This window comes from Strix aluco, chromosome 5, assembly GCF_031877795.1.
Source record: "Strix aluco isolate bStrAlu1 chromosome 5, bStrAlu1.hap1, whole genome shotgun sequence".
Taxonomy (NCBI): domain Eukaryota; kingdom Metazoa; phylum Chordata; class Aves; order Strigiformes; family Strigidae; genus Strix; species Strix aluco.
The window spans coordinates 33,858,145-33,874,294 of record NC_133935.1 but is presented as its reverse complement, the minus strand read 5'-3'; the positions used below and the strand labels follow the sequence as shown (position 1 = coordinate 33,874,294).

The 16,150-nt window shown below is 48.3% G+C and overlaps 1 protein-coding gene across 1 annotated transcript; it reads left to right on the top strand.

Moving 5' to 3' along the window:
• The first annotated feature begins 311 nt into the window (after nucleotides 1-311).
• On the top strand, nucleotides 312-15,809 carry EMP1 (epithelial membrane protein 1). The gene is made up of 5 exons (XM_074826873.1): nucleotides 312-802; nucleotides 12,099-12,216; nucleotides 13,145-13,247; nucleotides 13,354-13,494; nucleotides 14,110-15,809. The coding sequence occupies exons 2-5, from the start codon at nucleotides 12,139-12,141 to the stop codon at nucleotides 14,271-14,273; spliced, it is 486 nt and encodes a 161-aa protein (XP_074682974.1). The 5' UTR covers nucleotides 312-802; nucleotides 12,099-12,138; the 3' UTR covers nucleotides 14,274-15,809.
• Nucleotides 15,810-16,150: the final 341 nt, after the last annotated feature.

The following is a 16,150-nucleotide window of genomic DNA, read 5'->3' as shown; positions in this document are numbered from 1 at the left end:
TAAGATGACAAGAAATGCTGACCTCAGAAAACTGTGAATCACAAACTCATTATTTCATCTTCCTTGCCTGCTCTCTCTCCATGGAAGCAAACCACCACATTCTGGCCAACTTGCTCCAGAGTCACCACCAGGCCAGAGCTGCATTTTGAGCATCTTTGCTCCTTGGTATATTCCCAAAAGCCTTGTCCATGCCAACCCCACAGGTCCGATTTGCATTCCCTGGTGCTGCCACTCTCAGCAACTTCTCTCTGCAGCACAGGGAGGGGATGCGGTGACTCACTCATCCTCACGATACCCCCTGCCAACCGGCTGTTTGTTTGAGTGATTGTATTGTTGAAGTCCTGTTGCCACATTTGTAACTATACATTTTTTTATGACAACCAGAAGTTCAGTTTTATAAACAGATGCTGTTGTGGGCCTCTATTACTCAGCTGGATCAGCGTCAGTCGTTTTTCCAGGCTGCGGTCTCTGTTTCTGCACACTGAGTCAGACGCAGCCCTGCACAGATTTCTTTGAATCGCTGGTTTCCTCCCAGCGACTCTTGACTCCCTGCCAATAAAGCTGGGCGTAGCTCATTAATTTTTTTTTTTTTTTTCCTTCTCCCTCTCTTTAAAGGCAGACTGATTCATAGTAACTCCTTTAAAACAGAGTGGAAAGACACCACCCTCCCGCACCACCGGAGGAAACTTAAACCACCACCAGGTCACTCCCCTTCACTACAGCTCCGCACTCCAGGACATCGGCACTGCAGCTCAGCACGCTCCTGCTCCCACAGGTGCCAGGACCGGCCCCAGCCCACACGGTAAGAGCTGCTCTCGAAAATCCTCAGCAACTTTTCTGCCTCACTGGCAGCTGCTCCCCTTGTCCAGCAGCTCCAGCCTGCTTTTCTCCTCTGCTCTGCCACTTCTCTTCAACATGGCATACAAGCTGGCTACGGGACACGCCTTAACCTTTCAGCTTTTGCTTTGAAATCCAGCCGTGTTACGGGGCAAAGCGACACTGCAAGACACCCCAGTTGCAACCGTAGAGCGCTGGCAGCAGCGATGTTATTTTCGCCTCCAGGGCATGTGCAGCCAGGGTGCAGGCAGAGGGTGCCCAACCTGGGCCAGCCCCAGCGTAGGAGCTGTCGTGCGCGTTTGGAGTAGCGTTGTTTACAAATGTGGGAAAGTGCCTGCTTGAAATTAGGGCTGCTGGTTCAGCATTTCTAGCTCTTGCTCACGTTTTTCTGTGTGTCTCTCTCCCCTCCACCAGTGGTTTGCCAAGCTTTAATTTAAAACAACAACAATCACTCCAAGTGAAGTCTGAGAGGCCCTAAAAGTGCGGACTTTGGGGTACAATGGAGAGGACCTTTTTCTGGTGGGGTCCTGGCTCCTAAGGCTGAAGCCAAGACCAGTTCTTAAGCAAAGCCACTCGATGGGTAGAAATGCATGCTACGCTTTCCTTGGCAGCACAGACCCTGGAGCAGGGAGCACTGAGAGGCAAAGTGAGGGAGTGGGTGGAATTGCAATTGCAGAGAGCACCGTGGGCTGCGTGGTGGGGTGTGGTAGGGGGAGGCGCTGACGAGAAGTGTAGGATTGCAAAGACTGGCAATTTTCCCTATTCACCTGCCTTTTTCCATGCAACCACCCCTTCCCCTTCCCTCCCTCCTCTTCTTCACCAGTTCTCTCACTTCATCTGTCTGCTGTGGTTAGTATCTTGCAGTCAAATCTGAACTATTTTTGAGGTCTGAGAAAGGGAGTGCAGCAAAGCCAGTTTGTTGGCAGCAGGCTTTGTTTCCTGTTGCAGGAACCCAGCTTGCCCCATGCACAGTTTCATGGGTCTGAAAGGGACTGAAACAGTATTTAGCCCAGTCTGGCCAGGAATGGCTGGGGCTCAGGCTGGTGCTGTGGACAGTTACTATATAAATGACCAAGAAGCTGAGCTGAGCTTAACTTTATGGCAGAAGGATGGATTTTGTGAATTTCGAGGTCACCTCTGGTCCTGTTGCTTGTGGCTCAGTCATGCAGGGGTGCCTCCTGCCTGAGAAATACATGTGTTTGAGTGGTAGGGGAGCTGACTGAGGCAGCAAGTGTTTGCAGGGCAGTCAGCAATCAGTCTGAGTAGAAAGCATTTTTGGAAGTTGTCATTTAGCACTATTAACAATTAAATCAGTTTGCAAAAAAAGATGTAAAAAAATGCTGTGACCACAGTGCAACTTTCACTCAAAAGCTTTGAATTCCTCAGGGGACCTCTGAGAGTAGCTTTGCCCAGGAACTGCCCACTTGACATTTCTGGACAGAGTGGGATTCTTTTCTGAGCAAACACACAAGAAGGAGCTGGGCACAAAGAGTGTGAAAACTTGGAGCCCATTAGCTATTGTTCCTATGATAACAGGGGTTTAAATCAGCTGATCGCCTCCACCCACCACCTCACGCAGCTGCCAAACCTGGGGACTGTGTGCACTGAGAGAGTGCAGGCTTGAAGGCAGCTTGTATCTATTTGCTCCCTTGGGGATCAGCATAGGAAAAGGATCAAAATTGAGGGTGTTTACTACCACTAACACTGCAGTGCCTGGAAGCACACTCTGAAACGCAGCTCCTTCACGCGAGGCATGGCACACCCACCTAAGGGGTTCCTCCCAGTAGGCTCCCGTGGAAGCCCCCCCCAACTATGACTAACCATTCAAACACGTGGCACACAGTCTGAGCCATTCATCCAGGCTACCCTCCTGTGAGAGCAGGGCATCTCCACCAGCCACGTGCCATCCCAACATAGACATCTGAGAGAGATGGAGTCAAGCCACACCCAAGGACACATTAATGAAGGAGGGACTTGGGACTTGGGATCTTGTGGAGAAACACCGAGTTTTGGACTATGTCCTCAGAGCTGCGGGGTTGCTAGTGCTCCCCAGTACCCTGCGGAGGACAGAGAGCCCTGGGCTTGGAAAACCGGCCCTGCTGGCCTAGCCGGTGGTCTTTGAATTTTGCAGTGTGCAAGCAATGCAAGTGCATGCAGGAATTACTGTTTGGTGGCCTGGGGTGCAGCAGAGATTGTATTTTGAAACAGTTCTGGGAGATCTGCTGATAATAGCCAGCATTTTTTTGGTAAAAAGACCCACCTCCAGGCCTTGTTTATAATGAGATGGGGTAGGGTGGGGGTGGTGTTGGGGTGGAGATCTACTTAAAGCACAAATCCTTCTCTCTATTCATCACCCTCCCAGCTGCAAGGTTGGCACATGGCACGCAGCCTGAGCCTGCTTGATTTTCCTCAGAGCAAAAGTAGGAGAGGTGGCAGAGTACAGCCTGCTTCCTTAGCCCTGCCTGCTCCCACGGGGCTTCACAGGCCCCATCAACCCCACGCAGCAGCCATGACATCCCTTCCACAGCACGTTTCCACTTGCTCACTTACCCAGTTCCCTTTGGCTTCTGGATGGGTGCTCTCTTCACTGAGTGTTACACCCCATGGCGAAAGGGGAGGCACCTGATGCCTGGCTGGGATTTGCCCTCGGATACTCAAGTGCCCCACAAGGCAAGAAATAATACTGCTAGACCCCTTTGATCGCAATGGGCTCATGTGCCTGTACCCTTCAACAGGGAGATGACAGCACTGTCACCCAGCACAACACAGGGCAGGCTGCAGGGCGTGGCACACCTACTTTTTTTCCTTCCTCCTGTTGTCCTGCAAAAAAAGTGTTGAAAAATTACTACAAGATAAGATTTCTTTACCCTTCCTTCAAGGCAGGGAGAAGTAAGAGATCCAGAGGTGCTCTTTTACACCTCCAAAAGGGAGGTCAAGGAAGGGGATTTCCTATCTCCTCATCTGAAGATGGATGCTTAATACTTCATGGGTCTTTTCTGCTGAGGCAAAGCAGCATGCACAGAAAAGGAGGCCCTTGGATGAGGGCAGCCCCTGAGCCAGGACTCATAACTAACTGGTAGCCACAGTGCTGTAATACTGGCCCTGAATAAATGTGCTGAAGTACCAGCTCAAATGTGACTATATAGATCCTCTGTCAGAGCCAGTCCACACCCAGTCATCCCACAGCATGACCAGCAGCAGTTCCATATAAACTGCCCATAGTGAAATCTAAGGTGCCTTCTTTCTTAAACCTCTTTCTGCTGTTACACTGAAGGAGGGCAGCAAAGCAGCACATCTGGGCACTGCCATCTGGAGCATCATTTCTTCAAACCCTGCTGGGAGAGTTTTGGAAAGTACCTCCTTAGTTAGAACAGCTGGACAATGAACAAAGGAAACCGTGGCCCAATTTGCATCTCCATGCACCCTCCTCCTCCTGAACTGTTTGCAGCAGGGCAGAGAGTACATGGGAGCTGTTCTCTGAGTAGGAGCAAACGTAGCCCATGCCTTGTCATGGTAGGGAGGGACAGGTTAGGACAACTCAGCTCCAGAACCCATGTTTCCCAAGGGATTGGCTAGTTTGACAAGCTCATAATTAAGATCTATCCCCTTTCCCCTGTGAAAACCAGTCTGCACCACAGGCATGGGGAGACACCCATGATGAGAGCCCAGGGACAGATCCTGGGCTAGGTCATCCCCAGCCATGCAGAGAAATGCAATGAACTATGAGCACTGGAGTGGCTGACGGTAGGTGAGCAGTGACTCATGCCAAAGGCTTAGCTCTTGCGATGTGGGGCCATCTGGCAATACGTTTGGATTAGAGGAAATCCAGGGCGCGAACCTCTTCTGTCCTTTTGCCCTCGCAAGGCAGAGTCTGCTCAAGGAGGGAAGTTGTGAAAGCAGCTGCCACGACTGGGTCCAGTGTCCACATTCTTCACATTCCAGAGAGACATCTCCCCTATGGGCCCCAGCAAGCCCCTGGAAAGGACAGTGAGAGCCATGGGAGCAAGAGGGGAGAGCTGCAAAATGCTCAGAGCTGGGAGCAGGCTGGTCAGGGGGTTGCTGAAGACCAGCTCCAGGAAGGGGGACCACTGCTGAAGGAAAGCTGGGCTTTGAGACTGGCACAGTTCATGCCAGCTCAGGCAGCTGAGCCAACCTGCCTGCTAGCTGGCCAGCAGCTGCAGCCAGGCCAGCATGGTGTGCCCCAACAAGGGGAGTTCTTGATGCCTCGTGGAAAGCCATTTCTCCATGTAGCATGAGCTAGAATGACCCTTATACTGTTCTGCCAGCCCGTACTAATCACAGGTGTAAGAAGCTCTCTTGAAGCCAGATGGGGCATTTTACCTCACAACCACCTTTACCCTACCCTTCACAGAGCACCAATCAACTGCAGGCTGCACAGTATCCTCTTCCTTCTGCTTTATACTCACGCTCCTGCTCCCTCCAGCCCATCACTCGTGCACTGTGGGTTGAAAGAAGGAATTGTCATACAATTTTGCAATTTAATCCTGCACAGTCTTTTCCAAGCTGGCTTCCAGGAACAAGGACACCCTGGAGGCAGACTGACCCAAAATCTCAGACTCTTTAGATGCATAAGTTGCACTGACTCTGTGTCTCGTAGGCTGTACTGGCATGTTCAGAGATTTTGCAGTCTTGAGAGACAAGGATGCTATCTGATAAGGAGCCACTTCTTTTTCAGAGTTACCTTCCCTTGAAAAAAAAAAGGGAAGATCTTTACAAAACTATCTATGAAAACCAGACAATTACAGTTTTAATTTAAAAATGCAGCCAAAAGCACAGCTGATGTGGGCTCCACAGACCTTCCACCTCTATCTAAAGGCTGTTGCAAGGAGGAAAAGCAGGAAGTCCCACCAGAAATGATCTGTGTACTCTTGCTCACAGCACACTGTAACCTGAACTTTCCTGTCAGAAGTTGTCAGATGGTTTCTCCCACGTGGGCACTGTCAGTGTCAAAGTCGCACAGACAGACACTTGCACCCATAAGGAAGCCATGCATGAGCACGCACACAGACAGACGCACACTCACACAAACAGTTCAGCTCTGTTCACGGGGAAACCACAGATGCACACTCCCATTCATAGAGGAAGCCACACAGAGCTGCAAATGCACACCCCTACACACACCACATCATCGCCCAGACCGTCAGTCCTCCCACAAACGTTTCTTGCATATCTCGGCATCTTGTCTGAACCTCTGCAAGTCCCAGCAACTCCCATGTCTAATTAACCCACCCAGGCATCATCCAACGTGCTAAGGGGTGAGAGTGCTCCCCATTGCACCTCCAAAGGTGCAGAGGAACACTTCTGTGCTTCCATTAGCTCTGAGGTCCCGTTCCCCACCCCTCCCTCTTCCTCGCTGCCCATCAGTCCCTGCCCTTCCTTGGCGTGTCTAGTGTGAGGAGCGACAGTGTTTTCCTCCAGCAGTGGCTGCTGGCTGCCTGCCAGGCCCCAGGCAGCTGTCTCTTCCCCTTCCTACTACCAAGTGAGCTTTGGAGTTTCAGTTGATGTTGTCACATGGCTGAGTGCTCAAGGGTGGTTTCTTCTGGAGAAAATGCCAATTTCTCACTGTCTGCCCTAGGACCTCTGATATTTCCCCAGCCTCATGAATCATGAGCATGAGAGCTGGAAAACCCTTGTGTGTCATCTTTGTAACTCCCCCTTGCATCTCTCAGTGAGTGGAGGTTCGTTACCAAGGGTGGATTCTTGTGGACTTTGTCTGGTCCCACAAGAAATGATTCACATGCTGGGGCTTTACCACTCCCCTGGGAAGGCAGTTCCTTGGAGACCATACCACCAGGAAATGCTTCCCAAGAACCAGACAAACCTTCCCTTTACTTAAGCTTATTTTCAGTTGTAGCCCCTCAGGCTGCTCTACACTTTCCTTTTGGTTGACATTCACTACTTTTACAGCCTCGCTGTACCCCATGTGGTCACCACAGCCACCACCCATGCATGCACAAAGTCTTCTCACTGCCATAAACCAGAGGCTCCAACGGTCTCCGTGTGCCCACGCACACTCCTGCCCAACCCTTTTCCCACACATGTGGAATCTCTTTCCAGAAGCACCAGCCTACTCATCCACATGTCTATAAAAAGCATTTGATTTGTAAATTGAGTCAGGCCAGTCTGTCAAAACCAGGTTGTCAACATCAGTGCTGGAGTACAGTGGTTTATAAAAGTCTGTAGTCAGCATGGACTCTGGATTCAGCTGGGTCTGAAGCACGAAACAGAGCAAAGGGTGAAAGCAAAAAGATGCTTCCCTGTGGTTGTTTGAAGTTGTCATGAGCTTTCTAGCAACAATGTGATGGGTCCAAAGTCACCATGACACCAGAATATCACAGAGTTCTTCACATCTTTGCATCCTGCCAAATGACCCTGGGCATGATGAGGACTCATGCTCATATCGCACACAATGACAAGGTGTGCAGGTGTACCAAGGCTAAGATGCAGTCAGGTACTCAGCTCAGTCAAAAGGCAGATCTACAGATTACGCGTGTTTTATCCCACCCTGAGGTTTCCCTTACTGGTAGCATCATGGCAGCACTGCTATTTGTACATTGGCTTTGCACTGAGGAATGCACCAGTGACAGAGGTGGCAGTTTGTGGCTGTTTCAAACAATATCAAATAGTTTTTATTTTCTGTCCCATCCTTTCCAATTTTCCCCCTCCTTTCCAAGTGGCCTTGGCCCTGATTCGAACCACCAGTATTCCTGGTATGACCCTCTGCCACCTCAGACAGTGGCCAGGTTCATGTGCTTTCTCTAAATATTGGACCTCCTGCTGCCACCATCAGAGACATCATACTGGGTGAGACAGACCACTGGTCTGACTTACTGCTGCATTCCTTATATTCTGTGGTGGCAGCTGAGGAAGGCAGAATTTCTTTCATCTCAGTTGCTTTCAATCTATGGAGATTTTTGTTGACATTCTGGCCAAAAGCATTTGATTTTTCCCTGAAGTGCTGTCTTTCCCTTGTTGAGAAATTGAATGTATCCAACCCAAGGGACTTCAGCTGAAAAACTGAGTTTTAGAGGAGTCAGAAGTCACCACAGTGCTCACAGGCAGTGCGATTTAGATGTCGTCTGCTCCCTGGACACTATAGGCTGCTATAGGCTACTAGCCAAGTTCTCCCCTCAGCCAGCATGTCTTACAGTATGCCTCACCAACTCACCCTGGGAGAGGCAGTCCCAGGCAGGAACCTCAGTTCAGAGAGGAGAATGGGAATGGAAGTCAGATGAGCTACATCCCTTAGGAATACTTCAGATCTGAAATATTTCAGATTTAGTTGAAAGTGCTTTGATTTTTCACCCCAAACAACCTGATCATTCCTGCAGAAACATCCTGTATGCTTCCCCTCTACTCCTTTCACTGCAGTGCACTTTCTGCCAGAAGCAAAGGACCACTACCTAATCTGGTTCACCCTCTTGAGAAACCCACTCCCTATATTTGAGGAACTATACTGTTGACCTTTGTCATATCTCCAAGTGGCACTTTGCATTCCATCCTGATGCTTTGCTAAGCAGCAAACCAAGGGCAAGGACTCACTTCTCCATACTGCCCTCCAGATAGAAGGATCCAAAACACTTAAGTAGACAGAGGGGCAATATGAATGGCCATACTTCGCCTGCACAAGAAGACTTTGTCTTAGTTTTTAATGGATAGTGCTTGCCTGCTTGAACTAGGGTGCAGTAGAGCTATGTGTTCTTCCCCAGTATGTGTACTCCTGCATGGTCAGAGAAGTAGTCTCTACACATGTAAGAGTCTGTCATGATTGCCTGTAGGCTTTTTTGTGCTGAAGGCTGTCATGGTGATTGTTGTTCATGGTTACTGTTGGTGTGACTTGTTATTTTTCCTCATCCACCATCCCAGGAAAAGGAAACTCAGTCCACTGCAGCAGTGCAAGATCTCCTCTTGACTCATGCAGGCTATTCAGCAGGTGCATGACCTTCACTTCTTCCCCACCAGCCTGTCCTACCTCAGTAGTTATTCTACTCTTATGTCTCAGCTCTGTTTTTCTTGGCTTACCTGGGGTCTCTCCTCTGGAAAATGCACCAGGAGGCTCAGTGCAGGATTCACCAACCTGGTTGCTTGACTGCTTCTTGAGAAGCAGTCCTAAAACTGACAGAGTGTCCTAAACACTTGCAGGGTTAAATAATTGTGGTTTTTGGAGCTTTGGGGTGAGTCAGTGGAAAAAACTGGCAGCTCTAGGAAGGCTAAGACTGACTCATAGCACAAGAAGAGCCAGAGGAGCTCCAAATCCAGCTGCAGTTTAGGTAGGGGAATATAAGAAAAGGCATTTGCATGCAATTGTGTCCTATTGCTCCAGCAATGTGACCCCACCCTGTAGCGGAGAAAGATGTCTCACACTTAACAAATGGAAAGAGTATCCTGTCAGTCACCAATGCTCTGCCAGCTTCTCTGTCTAATGGGAGGAAAAGTCCGGGCTGTACCGTCAGAGGAGATGACTCTATTTCAATGCCATTCGTTCACCCACTGTTCCTTTGGGATTGTTCTCTAGTTTTTTATTTAAAAGGCAGGGAGAGATGAAGGAAGGGGAAAGCGAATGAATAGAGAGGGAGGCTTGTGCTTTAACTCACAAAGAATCAAAACTAAGCTATGAGCACATATCCCTGGGGGAGTTTGCATTTGATAGTGTGTGTATTCAGGGAGAGGTGCTGACGTTCTCAGGAAGTAGATGCACTGAAACCACCTGAACTAACAGTGCTCTCAAGCAGTGCAAGAAGCGAGCAGAAAAGCAAAGGGAATAAAGGATTTGGGTTTTTTCTTAGCCTATTGGTCAAAGTTCTGGGTGTGGGGTTTTTTTTTTTTACATTGAAAAGTAACATTTATCCCTCATTTTCATTTCTGAACACAAACAGAAGATGCATTTAAAAGGACTGTTCTAGTCCTTTAGTGTGCCATGAAAGTAGGTTTTTAGTCTTTCAAGTACAGGGCTTTTTTGAAGGTTCTCAAAAATATTTGGCAAAAAACCTGCTGAATTAGTTTTTAAAGGGACCATGGAAAATTATATCCATCTAAGGAAGAGAAAGTTTAGCCGCTGTTCAGTAAAGGCAAATTTCAGAACAGGCAAATTTGCCACAATTTGGTATATGCATACCAATACACTATGGTGGCAAAAGCACTCACTACTGTTTATGTGAGAACCAGGGTAATCAGAAAAAAGGATGACAAGTAGTCAGAGGGACGGGAAGATTTGACTCAGAGACTCTATTCAAGGCACCTGCTGCAGATATGTAACTTAGTCATGGCAACAGCAATAGTTTCTCAGGTCAAGGTACAGTGGTGATATCCGCATCAGTTGCCATCCAGCAGTTTGAAACCCTTGTTCCTTTTGCAGTCAATGGAAAGAAGGGGTTTAATGCTCAGGTCAGGTGTGTTCATGTGGTAGCCTGCATATATATTGAGAACCTGGATTTTGGGAATGCTGAACTCATAAATGACTGTCACTACAGTCAGAGAGGAACTCCTAAGAAGGCTGTACTTTCTCCAAGTTCATCACTAGGGGAGGTACTTTGACAAGAGAGGGCACAGTGACCAGGCTATCCAGGCAAATCAAGCCCTAGAGCATGAGGAGTTTTCTAGGACACCCCAAAGCAGACAAGCAAGTTCTTGCTGAGGAGATAGGACCAGTCACCAAACCTAACCTGTCCTTCTAAGGGCTGGCCTCCTTAGTTTGTGTGGGAGGAGTGACCTAACAGAGCTGGTTCCTTGAGATCCTGAACTCAATAAATTTCTCCTGGTCATCAGCTAATACTGAACTGGACAACGAGCCACTGATGGAGAAGCCTGCTTGCCTGCTGTGGTTTGGGAAACTATCCAAAGCAGTGCAAGGAATAGCTGCAGCACTTTACAGGAATACACTCCCACACATGGCCACAATGAGAGGAAAGACAGAAGTGGAGAAGGTGGAATCATTGAGTAAAAAAACCCACATTTATGGGACTTTACAAAGCCTTTTCTTACAGTTTGCGTGAAAGACAATTGTGTTGTTTCATGACAATGTTTCCACACCCTGTACAAATGGTGACAGCATCAAACCTTACCTGAGTCACCTGGACCAAAATAACTTGACAGCCAACATTAATCACATACTTGATACTGCTTTTCAGTACCAGCACTACCAAGAGAAAGAGCAACACAGCCCTATGAATCTTTCTAGGAAGCGGTCTTTCACTGGTGCCAGAGTGGACCCAGTAAACTCTTCTCCCTGATTTCTGTGGCTATACTGCACGATTACCAATGAATGCCTGGAAGGAGGGGAAGTATGCTCACTCATTTTGTGTAAATTATCTGCACTCACTCTCACAGCTCAGATTTGTTCCTTGTATTTCACATTTTCACGAAAAAGTCAGCAGCCTTGACGAACAGTGTCATGAGAGCTATCTAAAGCACACTCTCCTCCCTTTCCAATCACATGTTCATCAATGATAGCAAATCTTACAAAAAATAAAAGCTTGCAGAGTACAGAGGGGAAAAAAAAACAAAACCAAAACAAACCAAAGAGGAATTTGCATTACAAGAGGATCTTATTGAAGTAATAAAGTGATCTGCATGTCTCAAGTTTTAAAAGGGAAACAGGCAATTTTCACTGCAAACCTAAGCACCTTCCTCTGCCCCAGAACACCTCAGTAGTATTTCTGTTCTGGTGGTGTCTCCTCTTCACGTAATGGAGTAAGCCGCTGAGTACGGGTAGCCCCCCCAGTCTACTCTCCACTCCTGCTCAATACCTGGTGCCCCCAGGAACACATAATCCTCCACTCCATACCACCTGTCCATGTCCCAGGACAGCTGAAGGAGGCTGTGCCACAAGAGGGAAACGAAGAACAGGAGGAGAAAATCTTTCCTGACCTTTGTGAAACCTGTGAGCAAAAACTCTTCCTGGTGTGTAGGCCTGGAGTGTGTAATTTTTACTTTACATAACCACACACCAATTTAAGTAACCTGTGTATATACTCAAGCTATTTTTAAAATGCCCCCAAGCTAACTACCCCTGCTCTACATCTCCTCCCAAACTGGTTCCTTTACCTCCAGGCTTTCTTTAACTTCTTGAGCAACTCCCTTGCAGATTTTGGCAAATCTAGTGATGTTTTTTTGTGACTACATGCTTCCAGAACGGATTTAAGATCAACCATTTTCATGCATGTAAATAAAGCTTATAGTAATGCTATTCTTTGATTCAGCCCTTCCCTTCACCTGCTCTCTCTGTTCTTGTTCTCCTCCAGAGCTCTTTGTATCGGTGACACGACCTAGAAGGGACCCAAGATGTTGGTGCTACTGGCTGGTATCTTTGTGGTTCACATCGCCACTGTTATCATGCTCTTTGTCTCCACCATTGCCAACGTAAGTAGAGACCACCCTGGATGAGACACAGCAGCAGTAGCTAGCCCTTTATACGGCTGGTGGGGGGACAGGTGCGTGGGTGCTCAGGTCTATAGGTGAGGGACAGCCGCCCACAGGGCCATGAGTAAATACAAAGCAGTGATGGGAGCTCTCAGGGAACAGAAAGGCAGCTGGGGTGGTAAAGGAGTCAGCCTCTGCCTGCCGCCCCCCGCTCCCAAATCCCAGAGTCAGCAGCACCTCAACACTTCATCCAAGAGGGTGCAACGAGGAGCAGGGGAGATCAGCGGATGACACCTCAGAAGCGGAATTGATCGTCCCATCTGGCGGCCCGGCTGTTGCACAACTGGGCGCTCCCCCATGCCTGTCTGTTTTGACGCCAGCAGTCCACGGCCGGGGGCCAGGGGGCCGCCCCAAGCACGGCTCCCATCGCTGCTCCCCATGCGAAGCCCGAGCAGAAGGGGGGGCAGCCGCCCCCCGCCCCGCACCCTGCCCCGGGCGCCGGGGAAACCCGGGGCGAGAGTGACCCCTGGCGGCTCGGCGGGGGCGGCGCGGCCGGGGTCTCCCCGCGCCCCGCCCCGGGGCGGATTTCGGGGGCCCCTCGCACCCGCCGGGGCGCCTCGCTCCCCCCCCCGCCGCGCCCTCCTGCCGCCTCGCACGGGAGAGGGAGAGGATGAGCTGAGCCATTTCCCTCCGATCGTGGGAACAGGCTCCCCCGGTGCTTTGCCTCGACCAGATGCCTCGGGCCTTGGGAGCCGGCGTCATCTTCCACCCGCTGCTGCCAACACACGCGGACTTTTTCAGCTCCCTGTCTCGTGGCACTTGGGCTACTCTTGCTCCCCTCACGGCTTGGTCTGACAACTGGCCAGAAGAGCAAGGAAGCCCCCCCCCCCCCCGTCCTCCTTGACGCAACTCTTTCATCCTGTTTCAGGTTTGGATGGTGGGTTCTTCCAACTTAGGGACAGCCTCGTCAGGACTCTGGCTACTGTGCAACAGGACCTGTGAGCAGCTGCCAGTCAGCAGTCGTGATGAGGGTAAATTACCTCTGCTTTTCACTGCGGTGATGAACTGCAGGACCTCGGTGCAAAACACCAAGGCTGAGACTTGGCCTTCTGAAATCTGTTCCTTGTGTGTTCACAGCTTCCCTCAAAGCCGTGCAAGCCTTTATGATACTCTCAATCATTTTCTCTGTCATCGCACTTGTCATGTTTGTTGTCCAGCTGTTCACCCTGGAGAAAGGCAAACGTTTCTACATCACTGGAGCCATCATGCTGGTTTGCTGTAAGTATGCACGCCTTGTGATGGCTCTGCATGTGTCCCACTGTCTCTGCAAGTGCAAGTAGCCACACGTGTCTGCCACACATGGCCATCAGGAGAGGTTGTCAGCCAGCCAAATGTTTCCAGTGGCCCATTTTTCTGATAAAACAAAGCACTGAGGAATTGGAAAGTGTTGGGCTATTTTTTTTACTGTATATAATGAAAATATTTATAGATTTTCATTAGAAAAGTCTAGTAGGTTTTACAAAATACCTTTGAAAGACAACAAAAAGGATTCAAGTATTTTGGGGGGCAGGGAAATAAACAGTTAGACAGCTACTGCTCATGGGATTCAACATGTAGCACCAAACTGTCTGCAGATCTTATTACTGATTTTTTCCTAACAACGGTTTATTCTATTCCCCATGGTATCCACTAAAGAAGACTTGAGTCTCTTACATCATCATGTCTACAAGAGAAATCTTCCTTAAACAACCTTAATGGGCAGCAGCCCCTCTCTCATATGGCAGAAGACACACATTACAATCTCAGGGCTTAACAGTACTTCAGAAGTCCTGCAGCAATGCTGGTTTCTGTGCGTTTTTCAACTGTCTCTCTTTTCCCCCTTCCTTCCCACAGGGATGTGCATTCTGATTGGAGTCTCCATTTACACAGCTCGGTTCACAGGCAAGATGCCCGCATCCACAAGTTCTCACCATGGCTACTGCTTCATATTGGCCTGGATATGCTTCTGCTTCAGTTTCATCATTGGCATCCTCTACCTTGTTCTTAGAAAAAAATAAGGCTGATGGGAGTCCAGGGGAGAGGGTTGGCTACTGGGAAGGGGGAAGAATTGCTCTGCTGAGAGAACTGTTGGGCCAATAGACAGAAACAGCCACCATCATCACCACTGCCACCACCACAGAAAAATCACTAACAATGCTAGAATCCTCAGAAACTCCTTCATCAAAGAGAGGGAGAAACAGCTCCAACTGATCTAGCACTCCTGGGGCTGTTGCACCAGAAATCTGCAAGTGACCCAGACAGCTCTTCTCCTTTTCTGCAAAGTCATGTCATACCTTCACAAAGCTTCAAGCTCAGCAGTGATGATTGGAGGGCACCACAAAAACAAGGGCTACATCTTTTTCCCTTTCTAGAGCCCTTCTCATTTACCTTTCGGTGTGCCTTGTGGGTAAGGCAGTGACACTTATGACCCCTATTTTTGTCCATTGAAACAAATGGGATGGACCTTTTGTTACATTATATATATGCACATATGTGAAAGTTAAAGACATTAAATTGAGAAGCAACCCAATAGAAATCAGATTAAATTCATATTAAAATATCTACAGAAATAAAGCAGCAAATTTTTTTTGCTGTTCTGTTTACTATTTGACATTCCCATGGTTGAATCAGATACAGATAGGAAGGGCAAATATACAGGTGTGGATGATGGAGAGAGAGAGAGAGAGTGTTGGGGTGAAGGCACACAGGGGTTCCTAATTATAGAGGATGCAGTTGCTCAATGATGCACATGCAGGGAGGGAATCATTTGGGTATGTGTCTACACTAAAATCTTATGTTCAGCTCCAGAACATGATCACAGCACTGCAACATCACAGATCTTTACTGAGACAAGTCCTTATCTGTAGGCAGGGTTTTTTTTCCTACATCATCACCCAGTACATGGTATTAATTGAGAGCCCCACCTTGTGACACAACTCATCTCAAAGGCAGATGATACTGGTTAGCAGAGGAAATGTATTCCCTAATGAGAGATTAGGAGAGATGAGGCAGGGCTTGTGAGTTCTGCTCCTTGCTGCACAACCTTAGGCCAGTCACTTAACCTGGTGCTTTTCCATCTGCCAAATTCTTCCATAAAACTATACCTACCTCCCAGGGTTGCTGAGAGATTTTGAGTCCACTCTGTAATGCAAGGTCCCCATGTGAAAGGCTGGCATGTGAAAGTAAGGCATTGGTACTACTGCAACCCACAAATTTCTGGGTCAGTTTGAAGAATCTCAGTCACAAGTGGCATTTGTAAAGGACAAGAGGTCAAAACTTCCTGTGTCTCCATCCACAACCAAAAGGCAGAGAGTATAAAAAAACATGCAGGTGCAGATGGTGCATGGATGCTATTTACCTCTCTCTCTTTCTCTCTCTTTCTGTTACATTTTGTTCTTACGTAGACGTTATCAATTTGGTGGATATATTTTAGTACTGTATGTTGCTGTTTCATTAACAAAGGTTATTTCATATATAGTCATTGTAAATATTTTGAAATGCATATTTTTAACTTTGAGGGTATAAAAATAAAATCTGATTCCCTTTATTATAAAGAGTTTTGCTCTGGCTTTTCTTTCATTAGTGTTCCAGATATTTGTTAACAGAAGCATTTGCTGTTCTCACTGCTCACCCCTTTAAGATGATGCAGAACTACCATGTTCTCTTGCTTGTCAGTATATGAGATTTCCTGTTCTGGAGGGGAGGAGGAAGCAGAACAACTCTCAGAGTTCCTGTTTCAGGCTCTCTGCAAGCTCAAGCAGGTAGTGTGTGCAATGGTATTACTCAGTCCCAGAGCCAGGCTTTGCTTCACTCCCAGGAGAGCTGGAAATGTATTTTCTCTCTCTGGCAGCATTTCATCTCTGTGGAAGCTGGTGCCTAAGAAGCTGCAGGATTT